This window comes from Catharus ustulatus, chromosome 3 (assembly GCF_009819885.2).
Source record: "Catharus ustulatus isolate bCatUst1 chromosome 3, bCatUst1.pri.v2, whole genome shotgun sequence".
Taxonomy (NCBI): domain Eukaryota; kingdom Metazoa; phylum Chordata; class Aves; order Passeriformes; family Turdidae; genus Catharus; species Catharus ustulatus.
Window position 1 is genome coordinate 55,320,951 of NC_046223.1, and position 19,485 is coordinate 55,340,435.

General features: G+C 38.0%; 1 protein-coding gene across 2 annotated transcripts in view; it reads right to left on the reverse strand.

Annotated features, from left to right (window-relative positions):
- Positions 1–19,485, reverse strand: part of SNX9 (sorting nexin 9) — a 64,688-nt gene that overhangs the window by 34,470 nt on the left and 10,733 nt on the right. For both annotated transcript variants that reach the window (XM_033055472.1, XM_033055471.1), the window contains exons 2-4: positions 11,796–11,882; positions 9,369–9,443; positions 8,103–8,225 (exon numbers count right to left, since the gene is read on the reverse strand). In XM_033055472.1, coding sequence (XP_032911363.1) covers positions 8,103–8,225; positions 9,369–9,443; positions 11,796–11,882 — 285 coding nt within the window. The remainder of the gene's footprint in view (positions 1–8,102; positions 8,226–9,368; positions 9,444–11,795; positions 11,883–19,485) is intronic.

A 19,485-nucleotide genomic window follows, 5' to 3' on the forward strand; every position in this document is an offset into this window, starting at 1 on the left:
TAAACAAGGTTTTACCCTTCCATTTTGAGAAAAGCATTAAAGCACTCTATTTTTATTTGGAAACAGAGGAGAGAGGTTTCCCTAGTTGTCTTTTTTTTTTTTTTAAGGAATTGAAGAATATTACTGGCTATTTTCAGTTTATCGCTTTCAATTACAGATGCCCATGATCCTACTTTAAAAAATGTGCTCAATGAACAGGAAAAAAAAATCAGGAAGGAAATTACATGTTGCAGTAAGACCCCTGCTGTGGTGCAGGGGACTCTGCAACACATGTGTGCCACATGGCACTGTAAGTGTGCAAGTTAGCAGAAGCACTCACAGAAGGGTTGACAATATTGTCATCATTAGCAAGTTGAAACATTCTTTATATACTTTATACTGACAGTGCTGAACTAGACCACAAGGTTACCTCAATGAAATAAGAAGTCAAATGAAAACAAAGGTAGTGCAGAGCCCTGGGGAAGAACAACCCCAGGCACCAGCACAGGCTGGGGCTGAGCTGCTGAGAAGAAGCTCTGCAGAGAAGGAACTGGAAGTCCTGGTGGGCAACGAGTTGTCCATGAGCCAGCAGTGTCCTGGTGGCCAAGAAGGTCAATGGCATCCTGGGGTGCTCTAGGAAGAACATTGCCAGCAGGTTAAGGGAGGTGATCCTGCCCTTCTGCTCAGCCCTGGTGAGGCCTCATCTGGAGTGCTGTGTCCAGTTCTGGGCTCCTCCAGGATGAAAGGGACATGTGGCCCTTGAAGCAGGTCCCAAGGAGGGTTGATTAAGGGACTGGAGCATCTCTCTTATGAGGAAAGGCTGAGGGAGTTGGGCCTGTTCAGCCTTGAAAAGAGATGACTGAGGGGACCTCATCAATGTCTGTGAGTATCTGAAGGGAGGGTGTCAAGAGGATGGATTCTGGCTCTGCTCGGTGGTGCCAAGCAATAGAACAAGGAACAACAGACAGAACCTGATGCACAGGAAATTCCACCTGAGAATCAGGAAGAACTTCCTTACTGTGTGAGTGACCATGCACTGGAACACGTTGCCCAGAAAAGTTGTAGAGCTTTCCTCACTGGAGAGGTTCGAGAACCATCTGGACACAATGCTGTGCCATGTGCTCTACGATGACCCTGCTTGAGTTGGGAGGTCAGACCAGATGACCCAATGTGGTCCCTTCCAACCTGACCCTTTCTGCAATTCTGTGAATCGGACAAGGGAAGAAAGCATACCAACACTAAATTGTGGAAAATTATTTCAATAGTCAGATTTTGCCTGAGGGTATGGGTGCAGATGAAGGCAAGGAGTGACCACAGCATTACACCAGTTTAACAACTTCCTGACTAAATCTTTGCATTCCACTGGGTCATCCACAAAATGCTCAAGACAACTCTGTAACTGGAATTGATAAAATCACTGTCATATGTTGGATGGTTATTTTTTAATATGTAAATGTGATTCATTTCAAAGCAAGCAAGCCACTGTTTCCAGCACTGTAGAGAAGCCATTGCCTTGTACTTTACTTAAACAAGAGTTGGTCACAAATTCCTGTTACCTGTCTGAATGCAATATTGTGACTGAAACGGTGGAGGGGAAAGAGTTGCTTTCAAATCACATGCAGCAACAGAGGATTTTGTAGTGTCATTATCTGTAACAGGAACTAGAAGTTACAATTCTAGTTGTAACTCCCATGGGTAACCGACCTGCATATTTTATATGATAATTTAGCATACTGGTTTAACAAGACAAACTGGATCCAGTCAAGTACAACTTCCTGTGATGATACTTCTGCTTTACTACACACACTGAATCATCAGAGAACAGAAACACTGTTACAGGAATTTAATAATATGCATGTCAATTTCCACATAAGTAGAATACTGCTTACTAGAAGCACTGTATTTATTTTCTTCAATCTTAGCATTTCTTGCTGCTCACAGCAATTCAGGGAGGGGGAGTGGGAGTTACAGTATGCAAATTCAACAATGACAATTTGCCTTTCCAGCACATCATTGCAAGAAGCCTGAAAGATATGAAATAAGATTTTGGGAATAGCTTCCTTAGTGTTCTCCTTATGCAGGTTCAACAGCTTATGTCTACACACCAGGAAATCTGAGTTGCCTCAGTTCCTGGACATCAAATTAGGTGTTTTCATTAACTACTTATTAATCCTGTCTATACATAAGTCCCACAGTTTTCAGAAGGGAAAGGGTTTTTCACACATAAGAGTACATTTCTTTTACTTTTCTTCTGCAAGAGAAACTATTCCATGTGATTTCACTCTTACCACTGGATAAAACAGTACAATTGTGAGAGGTTTCTGTTAAATGCTTCCTGTAGCTACCTGTGGGACCTTGCTGCTCTTCCCACAACAAAACTGAAGACATAAAACACATGGATTCTCTAGGGTCAACAGGAATCAATGGAAAAATCTGTAATTCACAAACATTCAAACTCCCAGGATACTTATTTTATCCCAAACTACGAAGATCTGTACAGTCATCTTCATAGAGAACCAGACTTGGCAGTGATCAGTGAATCAGTGTCAAGAAAAGGGAACAAACTCCTCAACAAATGCAACTTACAAAAACAGTTCTTGTACCAAACTGTATCTTAAATATAGGGAAGCCACATCTACAGCCCTTACATCAATGTAGCTGTGATCCACTTCCACCCTGAAACACACACAGTACTCCAATTTATTTTCATTTATATATTTCTAATACTAGCTTTCTATTCTGCAGAGAGGGAAATGAAAAGAAAGAAAAAACTGAGCTCTAGAAGGAAGGGAGGAGAAACCATACAAACTAAAATATACAGTATACTAAAATTTATAGGATTTCTATCCTATGCTCAAGGCTGCAGGTTACACAGTCTGTTGAACAACGGGACTACATTATGGCTAGTTGTACATACAGTCTGCTTACAGACCATTAATGAAATTACTGTACAGAGAGTGTTTTAATTTCTCAATAAGAAGAACTAGCTTTGGCCAATATAGTTGTAACAAAATCTAAATAATTCAGATAAACACTATCACTAAAAGGGAGCTGATGCTTGTTCACAACTTTTAAAGAGTTTTAGGTTAGATAAACAAAAAAACACCACAAGCTGTGGTTCAGAATAGGGGAAGAAAGATCATTTCTGTTAAAACAGCAGCCTCTGAACCTGAAACACAAGCAAATTAAATGCAAATACATCTGTAACTAGAAAAGTACTGGTCTTGACCAACACAAAAAACTCCAAACCAAACCAGCTGGAGGAGACAACTCAGAATGAATTTTACATTAATTACTGTATTCCCATACATACTTTAATTATGAAGGCTCCAAATGCCACTAAGATAATAACCTCTTGGATATCTGCAATAAGAAGCACTATCTAAAAATGTGAAACAGAATATCCTCTATTGCTACAGCCCCTGGAAGAAACTCTGCATCAAAAAAATACTATAAGACAAAAACATGTGACGCATTTTACATCAAAAATTACAATCTTTTTGTTCACTTGGTTTAATTGACAAAATTTATATTCATTTTAGTGCCATTATTGCCAGTATTATTCCAATACCAAGAGTCTACAGGTAACTTACTTTAAGATAGATGTATATATATATGCAACTCTAACAAATAGAAATAGCGTAAGTGCTGATATACGTACTCACTGGTTGTTCCAAATGACAGTCTAAAATTAGCACCTTGCATTGCTGCTCAGAGGAACAGTGGATTGACAGAGAAGAAAGATTACTCATTCCCTTTGCTCTCTATATCCCAGGGCTACCAGGTCAAAACCAGAAGAGACTCATACAAAAGGCAAGCCAAGCCTCCGTCCTTGTTAACTAAGGCTTCCTTAAATTGTATTTTCTTGAATATTTTTTTTAAAGCTTTTTAGACATTAAAGCACAAACGTTATGGGCAGATGCAACATTAAATTCTCCTATCTGTTTATTTTCTTCTGAGTGTGTAAATAGTCACCTTGAGTCAAATTTTTTCCTCATTTTGTGTTTAATTAGCTTCACTGCTTCCTCTGATTGTTTTGATGTCCCCAGCATCTTCTCAGATAGCTCTTTAAAAGAGCAGCTGCAAACTTTACCAAGGCAGCCATTGATGGGACGCTGCTGATGCAAGGAATGAGCTGGAGAGAGTGAACTGCCAAGGGTCAGATGGAATTCTTCTTTTCTCCTTAGGAAGCATCTCTGTGCCCCTTTTCTACTGTCACCTTACATCTGTGGCAAACTCAGGTAGGATAAAATATCAAAGTGGTGCTGTGGTTACTGAGTCTTTCTCACTGAAGAAAAGGAAGGAAAAGAAACTGCTTTTAATTATTGCCTTAAAATTACTTTTCAGGAGACTATTTACTGAACAACAAAAACCTTTTTAGGAAAAGAGGGAGTAGAACAGTGTTTGAGTCAATTATGTTCACTTAACACCAAAAAGTTATGGTTTCCAGAGCAGGAAACCAAAAGTCTCTTGACTGGAAAGCAAAAAGGGGTAGGGGAAGAAGAGAGTTGAGTGGGCATTCGTCTTCCTAAGTAATGGTTACGCATGATGGGCTCTGCTTTCCTGGAGATGGCTGAACACCTGACTGCCCACGGGAAGCAGTGAATGAATTCCTCATTTTGCTTTGCTTGCATGTGAAGCTTTTGCTTTACCTATTATGCAGTCTTTATATTCACCCAAGAATTTGCCCATGTTCTTGCTTTCTGATTCTCACCCCCACTCCTTTGAAGGGGTAATAAGCTGCTGAGTGGGTTGAGCTGCCTAGCAGAGTTAAATCACAACACTGGTTTAATTGGTCTCCTAAAAATATAAAAGGAAAAAGCACTATACTCACATTTCAACTCAGCCAGATCTATTTTTTTAATAGAGCTTGGTACTGGAAGACTACACAACAACCTGTTTTGTTTTTTTTTTAACTTACTGTTAGAAGAATGGAAGGAATTGTAAGAATTAAAACATCTGACTTACTGAACTGGGGAGTGGAGCGATTGTGCAACCATGTGTATGTTAGAGTGACAATGTTTATAGAAAGCAGTTTCTTCAATACAATAGCAGTAAGAAAAAAATCCTAAAACTTCCTGTTCATTGAGAATTGCTTTTATAGGATTTCTTGTAATAAACGCCACAGTGTTACTGCAAAATATAATAGATACCATCAAATGCCAGCATTTAGGAATACTGCTATTTCTTACTCAGTCTACCAGACTAATGCATCTACAAACATTTTCGTTTCCACTACTGTGCCACCTCCAGCATCTATTCCCCTTATATTGACACATAATTTGTCATTTTTTTAAATCTCCATAGCCTGGATGTGAGTTTCATTGAAGATTAAAAGCTTTGTATATTGACCTACTAGGTCATTAAAGCACTTGAACGGGCTGCCACTTGCAACTGTGCATCTGAACTCAAGCCAAAGTGTCTCAGCAAACTCATGTTAAAAAACATAAATGTTACCATAACCAAAATCATAGTAATACATCTAGGAAGAATGGCTATACCCACAAAGTAGGAGATTGTATTAATACTGAAAGTGGCTCATTTTTGAGTATGCAGGGGAAGAGTGACTCCGCCTGACCTCCTGATGCACTATTACTGGAACCAATTAATACTTCACTCTATCAGGTTTTTCTACAGCAGCAACCTCAAACCTGTTTGACACCATGCAATCGATGTACACAGGAGCGATACACACACTTCACAGAACGTCACAGAACCAAAATCACTGGAGAAGAAAGCTTGCTTTTTTCTCTGAGGGCAACAAAACAGGCTCTTGCACCACAAAGACACAATAAACTAACAGAATTTCTTAATTAAGAAGACAATTAGCCATAGAACATTCGCAAGGAGAAAATGCCTGCACTAGAGAGCTCTCTGATCTGGGATAAAGGCCTAACAGCCAAAAGTGGAAGCCAGAACTGCTTCCAGACTGCTTAGTATACAAATTAAAATCCCATTAGCAATAAGCCACTAGAAAAAACTACCAGATATATGTCAGAAGCTGAGAAAACCAGTCTTCAAATCAAGATCTACAATTTTCTCGAAAATGCATATAACCAAATAGCAGTTACTGAATTCAATTAAAGAAAAAGACTTCAGAAAACGAAAATAACTGAACTGACATGAAGTCCTGACCACGCAACAGAGTGATTCCTCCTATGAAAAAACACATGAAAACTGAAGACCCAAAGACACCAGCCTCATGAGATCTGCCCCCGCTGCATCTTGCATGGCCTTGACTGCGTTCAGGCGTACACAGTCCTCTCTCCCTCTCCATGCCAGCAATCTAGCTTTACTGTAATGCACTACAGTACAGTTGTTCTCCCAGCCATCTCACACAGCATTTGAAGGATAAATGAGAGGAACAGGACATTTCTAAGAGTAGGGCACTGATGCAAATGTAACAAGCTGTTTTCATGAAGTTACTCTTTTCCAAAATCTGTGAAAAGCCCTGCAATCTGCATGTATTACAGGGACAGTGTACTGTTGATCTTGTGTGAACTACAATGTAAAGTGACCATATTTTCAAGCTTTTCACTCCTCTAGAAATACAGTTTCCAAGACTACATTGCCAGAGTAATTCTCTTATTTAGAATATAACAGATACTTTTATTTTAACCTTTCCCTCTACACAGGCAAGAGCTTTTTTCTTCCTTTCTCCAAGCACCTTGTGTTAAGCACAGAACAAGCTCTGACAGATCTCTGACCTCCATCACCATTCAAAATATTCTGTCTATTTCATAATTCTTCCTAGACCAAATTAAGTTCTGTATCTCCTCTGAGAAAAAGGTCTCTCTGATTTAGCAGCAAGTAGCTGCTGCAAATATCTCAAGCCTCCTCAGATGCAAAGTTTTGCTAGAAACACTACAGCAGGAAAAAAACGGGGCAAGGGTAGCAGCACAGAAGACAAGGGGTCTCCCACTCTGCACTCAAATTACTGCAAGTTTTACTGAGGGAAAATTAACCTATAATCAATACCTTTGGCTCAGTCTGACATGAAAAACTCATGAGGCATTTCAAGAGTTCTGCATTTAGCCTTACATATTAACCAGGCATGAATTAACAAAACCCAAACATTGAGACAATCAGAGTGAGGTTTGGAGTCCTCTAGTGAGAACACGTGATCACAGAATAATAATCCTAGCATTGTCCAGCTGACTACAAGGAAGCCCAAATCAAACACTATATAGTCAATGAACAGCTACGTTCACTGTCATACAAGAATATCCCATGTAGAGTATTCAAAAGATCTCACTTCATGTCAAAGTCCTATGGTGCAATTAAGAAAACTAATATCTGATATTTAACTGCCCTACAAACCAGAGGTGTCCCCCTAGCTGTTACCATAAGTAAAGCATTTACTTTCCAACACAAAAGACCTTTGCATGCTGCTGTTGGGAAAAAGGCAGATTTTGTTCTTCTGTTGACCTATGGACTTAGAAATGTTTAACTTCCAACATGTGAGACATGCACCAGTCTGTAGACCATAATAAACAGCTTGTGTTTAAGACAATGTGTCCTCAGATATCCAACCTGGAATTAAATAGTTGCTGCTTAATGAACTGGTATACCAGGCAAAAAGCTCTGAATAGAGGGACAAAAATATTCTTGCAGCAAACCCAAAGTCAGCTTCTTCTCCAACTGACAATACATTAATTTCCTTCATCTTTTTTAATACAAAAACTACTCTTACTCAAATTCTGAGAAAGAAATATATCCCTTGACTCTGGTTGCTGATGTATAGATCACCTAATTAGACATCACAAAAGAAAGCTCTGGTTCCTTAATAAGGTTAGCATAGTAAAAGAAGTAGCTTGAAAATAAAATAAATTTGCTGAGTGCACCTACACTTGTAAAGACTGAAGTAGTCACAGATTTATATCATTGTAGACTGGAAATAATAAAAATGCTCCATTTCTGAAAGTGTTAAAACTACTAAATTTTCCAGCAGTGACAATATCTGAGCAGTCACACACATCATTAATACTCAACAAAAGTATTCCCTAATGAAAACACAATTACTTTAATTAGTACATTCATGAAGGTTCACAAATACAGTACAGCAAGCAATTACGTCAATAAAACTTTCCATGCCCACAGTGCCCAAAAAACACACAACATACCTGATTACTGCTTTTGGCAGCAGAGTTGGTCTGAGCTGTATTTGAAGAAAGGGAATCAAAAAAGGCTTGGTCAGCTAATGAGTTACCGCAGCTAATGCCATCTTTTGCACCTTCAGTTATAATCTGAAATGGAAAAGGTTGAGAAAGATTTTTCATGCTTCAGTTAACTAAATTATGCTTTATCATATATAATCACACTAACACTCCTATTGCTAGACTTTAAGATGTTTGCATACAACCTTTTAAAATTCAAATTCAATTGAATTTTTTACAAGAAATTGGCATGATACTATGGAGGATTTACTTCCACATCAGATGGAACTAGTTCGCCTTACAGCTACAACATGCAAGACAGTTGTGGCAGTGAACACCTATCTGTAAATTCCTTAGAGATTAAAGGTTTGTCAATGTAAGTGCCTGGAGACTGGGAACTCAATGCTCAGAGGATGGATTTGGGACAGCAAGCTTCGAGAGCCAAAAGCTACCAGACCATGAGCTAACCAACTGAAGCAAAAAACACAAGGTCACGTGAGCCAGCATGATCCTGCTTTCCCTCCCCCCACTTTTGTTTTTTTCAATAAACACAGCACTGGTGAAGGAAGAGAGGCACATGCCTTAAGAGGCTGCAGGAATTACAGTCAAGGTCTTCACCCACCTAACCAGCAACCTGCATACATGCAGACACTGGGCCCTCCAAGAGTGAATGAGATTCCAGTCTTTGCACTGAACTCTCATTCCATCCCCAAAACAATACCACTGGTCCTTAAACAAAAATCATGAAGAGATAACAGAGGGTCTCAGAAAGAAGAAAAGCTGAGTAGTCCCTGGATTTGGTAACCCACATCCTGAGCCCCAGATATGTGCTCCATTCCAGATTTATAAGCATGTGGCAAGTCTGCTACAGCAACACCAGTGTAAACTTGCATTACTCATTTCACTTCCACAGTTCTATCTTCAGACAGAAAAAAACCCAATTATTGGACTGTGAGACCCCCAAATTCCAAAGCAGATTCTAAACAACTCATGTTCTGCAGATCAGCTGTATTTACTATAGGCAGCTTCCTGTTGCATTTCTTGGAAAACTGCTAAGAAGCTCAGGAGCTTTGGACAGCATGCTTGCACTGATTCCCAAAGCCAGCTACAATTGCTACAATGAGATTATATATTCCAAGCTTTCTATTTGAGCATTTCACTCTGGTCAGCAAACCAGAGGATGGCCTTTTCAGTAGTTCTGCTTTCTTAGTGCAGAGCAGTGTACTCACTTACCTCAACATAATCTGTTGGAACAAGTCCTCTCTCGCCTTGGCTGTTTTTTCCTTCTAACCAGCCTCCACCAACATCCTAAAAGAAGTAATAGAGAAATAATTTTGCTAGATAGATCACATAACAGGCTTCAAACAGCTCAGCAGGAAACATTGTCTTGCTGTCAAATGTTCAAAACACAGTTATGACTGCGAAACTGAACAAACCCGCTCAAAGCTGCTGAAGCAGCAGATACTCATTTAAACACAAAGCAGACTGTGCTGGTTTTACACAGCTATTCTGGACTTTAGATTTTAACAAGCATGAAGGGGAAAAATGGTTGATTTTTCAGCACTTTTGATCATTTATGAAACCACAGTCAACTGTCTGGCCACAGACTGCATAAAAACACAGCTATTAGTATGTCAGTTTCAATGAATTAATTTTAATAATAGACTATAAAGAAAGAGACTCAAAGAATTAAGCTGTTGGTGATATCTATAAAATCTCTGCCTCATTTATTGAAGGTACAGAGATGTGGATGAGTGAGAGCTATCACTCAGAAATATTAAGGCTATTCTTAAGATTAAAAGAGCCACATGCCATGTAAGATCTGGACTCATTCTTTCTGTTTTACATTTATTCTCAGAGGTAATCTTATGCCATTAGTTTAGAAAGAACTAACACTGGTTCAGCTCTGATCTCAGGGGGACATCCTGATATTGTCTGGGGTTTTCTAAACACATATTCTACATACACTAAGAAAGCTCTGTAGACCTTCGTAATTAGGCAAAGTTAATTCCAGGACAACATTACCTGGAATAAGCCAGCTCAGTTTTAAATCAAGCTGTTTAGAGAACACATAGCTACATGTCAAACTAGTTCAGAGATGAAAATTGGAGACACATAACCTAAAATTCAGTAATTTCTGTCTAGCGTTTCCTTATTTGTTTTTTATTGGATGTATTTGTTTATTCACTATTTTGTTCTTTCAGTTCAAACTCTCATGTAATCCTGCACTTTACAGGCATTCCAATAAGAACAAGCCTGCTTATGTATTCAAGATTTTATGCAGTAAAGATCAAGCAGTTAGTGAAATAACAACTTGCATTTATTTTTTCTTACATACCTAAAACCTTAATACTCAAGAACACAAAAATAATTAGACATCTCAGATTATAAATTCAACTATCTTGGTTAAACTGCAAGAGCAATGATGTCTTGAGCTAGAAGTCATATTAGCACTGCTACACTTGACAGCAATCATCAGTGGACTTGCATGACTTAAGTTCTTGCCATCTAAACTCATAGTGTCAAAAAAGATCAAGAACCTTTGAGGCAATTTATCATGGACAGCATTAAAAAAAGTTCTTGGTTTTGAGTATACTGTCTTAAGTCACAGAGGTCTTGGTCAGTGAAAACTAGCTTTAAAGTGGCAATCTATTTATTTATATTTAGTCTTACTTTTGTGAAATGGCATTAAGCTCCCAAATTCTTTCAAAATATTACCCCTACCATAGCACAGCACGCTATTCAAGAGGGTACTGGCTCTATTAAACATCTGCTTCAAGTATTTAAGATCAATGGAACTAAAAATTATCAGGATTACACACAACTAGGATCTTCAAAGAATTAAGTTTATTCTGCAGAATCCATGTGTTTTATACAAACGGATAAATAATATCTGGATTCATGATCAGGTGATTTTTGTTTGTATTTGTTTTAAAAGGCAAGTCTATTCACTAAGCCATATCATCACACAAAAATCAAAGCAGAATCAACTCATACCTTGTTACCAAGGGTAAGAATTATACAGGACAATTAAAGTACACTGAAATTCAAAATGTGGACATAAATCAAATGTCAGTGCCAAAAAGCACTATTCATTTAACAATGCCCTGATAGCACTGTGGCAGCATTGTCACCACTTCTTCCCTATACCTTGTCCTTATTTTTTAAGTATAAAAGGACACAAAAATTCAGTAAAAAATAGTTCTTTACCAAACTTGGAAAGCTGAAGTCATTGATTAAGAAACTCATAACCTAATAGTGAGCTCAATGTCACATTTAAATGCAAGTGGCAAGCACCTGGAGGATTACATACACATAAAATGTGCAATATTAGGTAACAAAAATAGACAAGGCATTCAGATGCAAAGGTTATCACCACCATTAGTTCATTCCTTTTACCTGTCTCTCAGCTCTGTTTAGAGCAAAACAAAGCTGAGCACATTCTTAAGTGTGTAGGCACAGTTTGAGAAGGTCCCATCCTCCAAAACATTGTGTTTGTTTCCACAAGATAATTAGAAATTCTTTGTATTTTTTTTTTGTTAATTCTTCAGGGAAGGGTAGCCAGGGGCTTTCAGATGTCACCAGCACCATTTTCCTTCCATATGTTGGTAGAAGTAGTTCAGGTAAGTGCACTGAAGTCAATTTCATCAGTTTTCTTACCGGGTTGGTGATTGTAATGATCTCCCCTTCACTGACTGTCAGCTCATTGTTTCCAGGCTCAGCAGCAAAATCATACATAACACGAGCCTGTATGTGGAAAAGAATGTAGTAGTGAGGCTTCCAGCTTATGTAGAAGATTTCATTGAGGAAGTATCAGCACAAATTATCCTTAACTTACAGAAATAGTACATGGGTAAGGCTGAATGTACAAAGAGCAACTCAGCATGTAGGAAGCTGACATTTCCTAGATTTGAACTGCAAAGTCAACAGTAACAACAACTTTAAAAGATGAAAATCTCACATGGATCTTTTTGGAGATAATTTACCACAAGGATTTAAGACCGGTTGTTCTCTTGTCATGTCCAGAATTATATGTACAACGTTTTCCAGAGGAAGAAGTAATGGTTTCTAACTTTAGCTAACTTTTTTTTTTTTTTAAATACAAGACATATTCCAACTCCAATTTGGGTAAAGGCAAGTGGTTCATAGAGCAAGCAATTCAGAAAAAGAAAAGCAAGTAACTGCAGATGTAAGTAACCACTGTTGTGCACAAATTGTTATATCTGGCATGAAGAGGGGGGTGGAAAACAAAACCAACCTAATTTTTAAGTGTTTAGATACACAAAGGCTTTGCTGTGCACTGACTCTGCTATTATACTACATAAAGAAATGTTTGAAACATTTGGTTTTACTAATAACATCATTCAGTGTACAGCAATGAGTTCCTTCTTGCACTTGGAGGGTGAGGGGAAGAAAAAAAAATAAACAAAAAGTACCATTTTCTGTCAAAGGAGACAAAAAAATAATTTCTTTTGAAATTATATGAGCTATGTGATAGGAAAAAAAATATCAAAAAGCAGACATTCACCATCAAGTCTTGCCTGTCTCAAAACTGCAGGTTGTTATGATCCTCACCCAGACACAACTTCTTACATAAAGCCAGAGGAAAACAGAACTCCCCACCCCACATTTTAATTTCACAAGTAGCATGTGGAAATACTTCTGGCTGGTCAAAAGATACTTTACTTTAGTGTAAATAAAAACAGAGCTGAGAAAAAACACACATTTCAGCTGTTCAGCTGACAAATCTAATCCAAAACCATGTGCACAACAAAGCAAACACTTGGTCTTCTCCACTAGAGCAGCATGATATTGCAGAAAACCATGTGTCCCAAGCACTTTGAATGCTCCCTTGCATGAAAACTTTTCCCTTAGAATGGAGGCTTTCAGCACTTCCAGATTATGTCATGCAAAACAGAGATGAAGAGGCAAAAACCGTGTTCCATAGTAACACTGACGGTTTTCTTTCCAGCAGCACATCTGGCCTCCATGGGAATACAAGAATAAGCTGCCTTTCCTGAAAAATGACCTAAAGAGAAGCAGCACACCTTTTGAAATACAAGAACATTTTAAGCAGGGGTGTAAAAAGCACCACTCTCCAGAGATCTTCCCTCAGCAGTAGTAGATGGAGGTGTTGAACATGTGCTTTTTAGAGCAGGTTACCAAAATTTATCCACTTTCTGCAAGTCAATTTAACAGCACTCAGATGCTGGGCATCTGAATCATGGGAAAAGCACCTTTCTTAACTAGGGAGTCTTCTTAGCCTTTTTCAAGTAATACACCATAGTATTAAATTCTTGTTTCTATTTACAAAAATGATGAGACTTTACCACGACAAAGGCAACAGACAAATTTTATCAGCCTTCAGAAAAACTGGCAAAACATCCCCAGTAATGACCAGACTGGAAAGGTAAAATGTATTTCTATCTAATTAAAGAACAGATGCAAATACTAGATTCTCCAAATACAGCAGTGAAAGTTACTCAGAAAAAAAAAATGGAAGTATTCAGCTTGTAGAGAAGGAACAAACAAGAGATATATAGAACTTAATAAAGTTATGCCAAAGTCCACTTATTCACCTGCTCTGGATGCCTGTTTCAAAAGTTAGAAAAAGTAGAAAACGGGGAAAATTACAAACAAACCTTGTTTACTACAGTAAAAGGAATTGAATAATAATAATAATAATAAACCCACAAAACAACAAAAACAAACAAAACACAAAAACCCCCACAAACCCAGAATAAAACAAAAAAATCACACAAAAAAAATCCAAAAACCCCCAAAAAACCAAAACAACAAAACCCAAACAAAGCAACAAAAAAACCACCCCAAAACCCAAAAAACCACCATTTGCAATGCTACAGAAATTGATTATTTCAGACCATTAAGAATTTGAGGTACATCTGAAACCTGGTCTGTATATTGACATTTCAAATACATTCCTTATTTTTTCTGCCAGTGCTCTCCATTTCACCTGCATTTCTAGGCTCACTTGCCTAGGCTGGAAATGAAGACCTCAAGAACTTCTGGCAAGTAAGCTTTAACACTATCCTTCTACTGTTGAGATTTAAAGGCGAAATAGTATAAACTCGACCAATTCCAAAGTAAAACTAAGTGACTAAATGTTTTTGCCCCAATTAATAAGTCCATAGTTAACAATGGAAAACCCCCTAGCCTTTCCCTGGGCAGATACACCAGCCCTAAACCTATTTAAATTTCTGACAATCAGTTCCAAAATACTACAAAATGGAAAACTATTTGACTTTCTAATAAGCTTTTTCCCTCTTACTGGACATAAATATTGTGTCCAAGTAGTAGATAGAACTTAAAAGATAGATGTTTGGAATTCATGCAAAATTGCAAATGGGCATGGAAAAAAGTGTTTAACAAGAAAAGGATTTTAGCTCCTTGGCACTGCAACACACACACTGAATATCAGAACTAAGCTTAGGGACACTTTGAATATTCATAAAATGGGAATCTCTGATGAATTCCAGATCATATAATGAACATCGTGAAGAGAACTACTTCAAAACTTCGCTTAGAAAAAAATTATTACAGTAATTGTTGTGTTTCATTATTTACTTCTGATCATATACAAAAGGAACAAACAGTCCAAGAACTACAGGAACTTCAGAAATCAAAATATTTTGTTAGCAGAATAAAGGCCACTGCTTCATTTACAGGATACTGCAAACGTGCAAAACAACAAGGAGTCATTAACAAATCTATTAGCTATAAGAAAATTAATTTCTTCTACTGGTTGCATGCATATCTCCCCTCTCCCACCACCACCACCTCTGCTCCAAGATACAAATGGTTCTGGATTTTGAAGTTGTTTTGTTAGTTCCTTTGAGAAAAAAACCCTGCTAATCCAAAAAGCTGGGTTTTTTTCCAGATCTGGTTTTTGTACTGTAGGCTCACTGCTCTGTTGCCTCCCTTTGCTCAGATGGCAACAGACCATCTCCACTGGGAGTTTGGAGCACATTCTGATGTTCAGCTCATCTCATGCTCCCTCGTGTGAGGAAAGGCTGGCATGGATTAAACAGAACCCTGCCACAGCACATGCCAAGAAGGAAAGGGCTCTCTGATCCCCAGCATCTCTCCACCTCTAGTATATACTGCATTGTCTCCAGAATGAGAGGGAGATAGAAGTTTTGTCTACAAGTCCAAGATGGGGAAAACCATTAAGAGTTGAAGGAAAATTAGCTTTTTAGTAGTATGGGTATAGAAATTTAGACAGTAATAAAGAGAAGGAAATAAAAAGGAAACTGGCAATTCTTAGTGTTATATCAGCATTCTTTGGAGCTGGTTCTACCTGCTGTAGTTACACACTGGACTGTAGTTTCCCAATTTACAGATTTACTGACTTGCTACAGTGTGAAACCTCCCAACATTGAGAAGTTCCAAGCATTGCAATCAATAATTATTACTGTCTTTTTAGAATTACAATAGAATCATGCCTAGGAATATTAAAACACCAAAGATTCCCCACCCTGAAAAGCAGTATCTAGATTAGTGAAAGTATTATTCTTCTGCAAGCCTGGAGCAGACTTAGCTTTCCTCCATTACTTCTGTCTGAGTAGAGAACTTTTGTCTTCTTATCTTAATATTAAAAACTAAAAGGAAAAAGAACCCAACAACAATAAACTGAGAGCATTTGCCAACTTATTTCTGAAAGCAAACATAAGACAATGCAACTCTACCTGTCAGTGTTAAGGCTCTTCAGTGTAAATGAAGTGGGAAGAAAGTTATCAAGCAAAAGTCATCAAAATAAATTTCCAATTAAAGGTTAGAAAGGTTACACTGTTGCTTCACTAAATTACTAGATAAATATCCAAGATCTCTGCAGACATCCTGATCCACTGCATGCCCCCCAGAATCTTGAAACAGGTGATAAAGCAAAAAAACACCTCAGAGAAGAATCTTTCTGCCTTTTCCAAGATGTTTCACTCAAGGCTAGGCTCAGATGGAAAAGCACCTTACCCCAAAATGGAACAATCCTGATGTGCACAGGGCCACACCTGCCTGCATTACAGTTCAGCTGCAGCAGGGTAGCTCTGTCATGGAGAAGGATACTGAAAGCCCCTGTGTATTCTTCACCACCCATAAGCAGACAGGCTAACAGTTAATGCACACCAGTTGTGCTCAGAGCAGCTTTTACAACAGCCTCCCTGCTTAAGCCTTCCTTAAGACGAATGATCAACAACCCACATTGCGTGACTACTGGTTTTTCCTCAAGTTCACACTTCTGAAGCAAAGTGTTTTTTGTAATGCTGGACTTCCTGACTGCAATGCACAGTTCTGCATCAAAGTATGCTTTATAGCACAAAAATTGGAGAAGCCCCTAAAAGATTGGACTCACTTTGAAATTCGTACCTGTACTTTACCTATGCAGAGGCCTTAATTGGTGTTAAAAAGAGATCTAGTGTTACACCATAAAGTCATCTGTTTCAACCATATGTTACAGTTTAGGAAACTTGTACCACTACTGCTCTTTTTGGTCAGCTGGCAGTGGCAGATAGTACAAAGGAAATATCCATAGAAGTTTCATAGCAAGAAATTCCCATAACTGCATAAATTTCTCTTCACAGTTAGCACTTCAGCAGTTCAGCACTTCAGCCACCCTGCACTGCTCTTGTCAAGAGACAGGGATTCAAAGGTTCAAATTGCTTGGTGCCACTGTCAGAAATTCAACTGCTGTATCACAGCAGCAAGACAGCAACACCTTATGCTGATGGCAGCAGTTCTCATATTCACAGAAAGAGGATCAAATTCTGGATTTATCTTCTGGGAAGTATACGAGGCAGGTAAGTGCAGGTTCCTCTGAAATCTGCATTCACTGGAGGAGCAGAAACCATTATTTGGGAAACCTGGCAGAATGCCAAAAATAAAATTAAAAAAATAAATAAAAAAAAGTTAATCATTAGCATTGGCTCTAAACAAGTCAAGTCCTCACATTTTAAATGGCCATGCCAGTAGACAGACTTGAACTTTTATTTTAGGACAGCAGCCTGAGGTTTTAGCTGGGATGAACAACAAAGGGCTTTTGGTCACCTCAAGTAACTCCAGTAAAACATCTGGTATGAATAAACTTCAGAACAGTTTGCTACAAAACCTGCTTCTGTTAGTACAAATATCCTTCAGTAGGTCTAGTAAGCATAAGTCTTTCAAATCCGCTGCTTGTAAAATACTGATAAGCAGTATGTTGATCACACCTGGAAGCACAGAAGAGGAAAATGCATTTATTTCTTCTCAGACTTTGGGAAAAAATTTCTAAACGTTTTTTGGATGTGGGTTTGGTTTTTGTTTTTTAATATATTTTTGTGAGGTTTCTTTCATTGTTTTTTTTTTTTTCCCAGAATTTTTTCCCACATATATTGTTTTCAGAAATAAAATATTCATTCTAAAGCACAGTTCCAAGAGAACAAAACAGAAATAGCATAGTTGGGATATAGGTTGGGATCTCACAATTAGAGAAATGAAGAAAGCAGAAAGAAAATAATAAAGACAAAAACTTAGCTGCAAATACCTCAGAAATTAACAGTATATTTTGATTACATCCAAGAGAATGGTTAAAAATGAAGCATTTAATCTAAAAAGTGATAATATTCTTCCACACAAAAGGCAATTCACGTAAAACTATTTTTGCATTTTCTTTTCTGTACTGATCTTTCACAGCAATTTGCCCTGTGATTACAGTCTGTAAAAAACTACTGGTTTTTAGGTATTTTACTGCTTAGAACAAGTGCAAGACATCTGATTTGTTATTAGCTGAAGCAGAAGCTTTAAACCCCTCACTGTCTTCATTGCACTAGTGAAGCTCCAGCGAAGACACAGGGTAGGCATGGATCTAAATGACAGCCTAGCCATTGTTTTGTCTCACCATTCACAAACAGACTACTTAAATTGCCATGTTTTAATCAATGCATCTTTGAAAAAAAACTCTCCACAGATCAAAACATATGCTAAGTCCACAGTGGATATTAAAGGGAATACTGCAAGAAGTTAAAAAGGGCTGGTGTCCTGAATGCTGAGAAAAACAGTTAAGAATACAGGAATACAGAGAGGAGCTCCTTATGTCTTTCCCACCTCAGAGGACTGAGGACACCAACTTTCTTCCAACAGAGGCTAACATTTAGGTAGATTTAATCATTTCCCTACCCTTTAGCCTGAAATCTAAGCTCATTCAAAAGCTAAGTGCCCCCAGTCTGAAGAGATTTTCACTGCATCATCTGCAACACTGAATCACAGAATCATGGAATGGTTTGGGTTAGAGGGACCTTCAAGAGCATCTTGTTTCAACAACCCTGCCATAGACAGGGACACCTTCCATTAGACCAGGCTGTGCAAAGCCCCATCCAGCCTGGCCTTGAAAGTATAAAAAACATTCATACTACTAATAAAGGAAACATCTGGGGCTATGATTTGACAAAAAAATGCCTTTTCATTTTAGTCCCTCTATCAAACTCTATCAGACTTCCAGGCAAAGTGTGCATTTGGATAGCCTATGCAGAAATATCAAGTGGTTCTTCAAGTGCTATGACTTACAGCCTGGAGAGGCAGCTACTCTATGTCCGGCCTATGGTAAAGAAATGTCTACATGTTCTTCTCAAAGGTTTTCCTAAGAGACAAGAAACAAACAAAACATTGACAATAGAAGCATAAGAGGACACAAGGGACAAGTCTTCTAAGATAGAGAAACAGTACCTTAGGATTTCAACAGATTATACATTATATTAGCAATGGCCAGTAAAGTGATAAATATTTATTATTAAAGAGACAGCAATGTTTATCTTTTTAACTAACATGGAGAAACTAGAGAAAATGTATATTGCTTCACAATATACATTGGCCTTCTATTGTGCTAGGCATCACTTCTTGTGTATGTGTTCAACATCTGCCTAGAAAACGAGCTTGAAGAAACTGGAGCATTTTATACTATGATTTTATTAAACAATAAGCAAATAATAAAATTCACTTGTTTAATTAAAACCTCCCTTTAGTATTACATTTCTTTTCAATACAATTTTGTTTTGCTTTCAGCAACATCAGAATGAAAGCAAACTCATCCAAAAAGTGAAACTAAGTTCAGTAAAGAACTCCCACTTTTGGATGAAGGGAGGTCACAATATTCAGGTATCATTACTCCAAGTTCCCTCACCAGCTGTAACTGCTGAATCTTCACATTACTCTACAAACTCACACTAAAAAGTCTCTTGACCTGCTGGCTTATTTTCCTCTGAGCAATTTTTCAGCTCTAAAATAAGTTTACTAGCCTGCAGCTAATAATTTGAAGTCAACAGTACTAACTACAAGCATATCAGGAGCAAATGAAATACAGACAAAA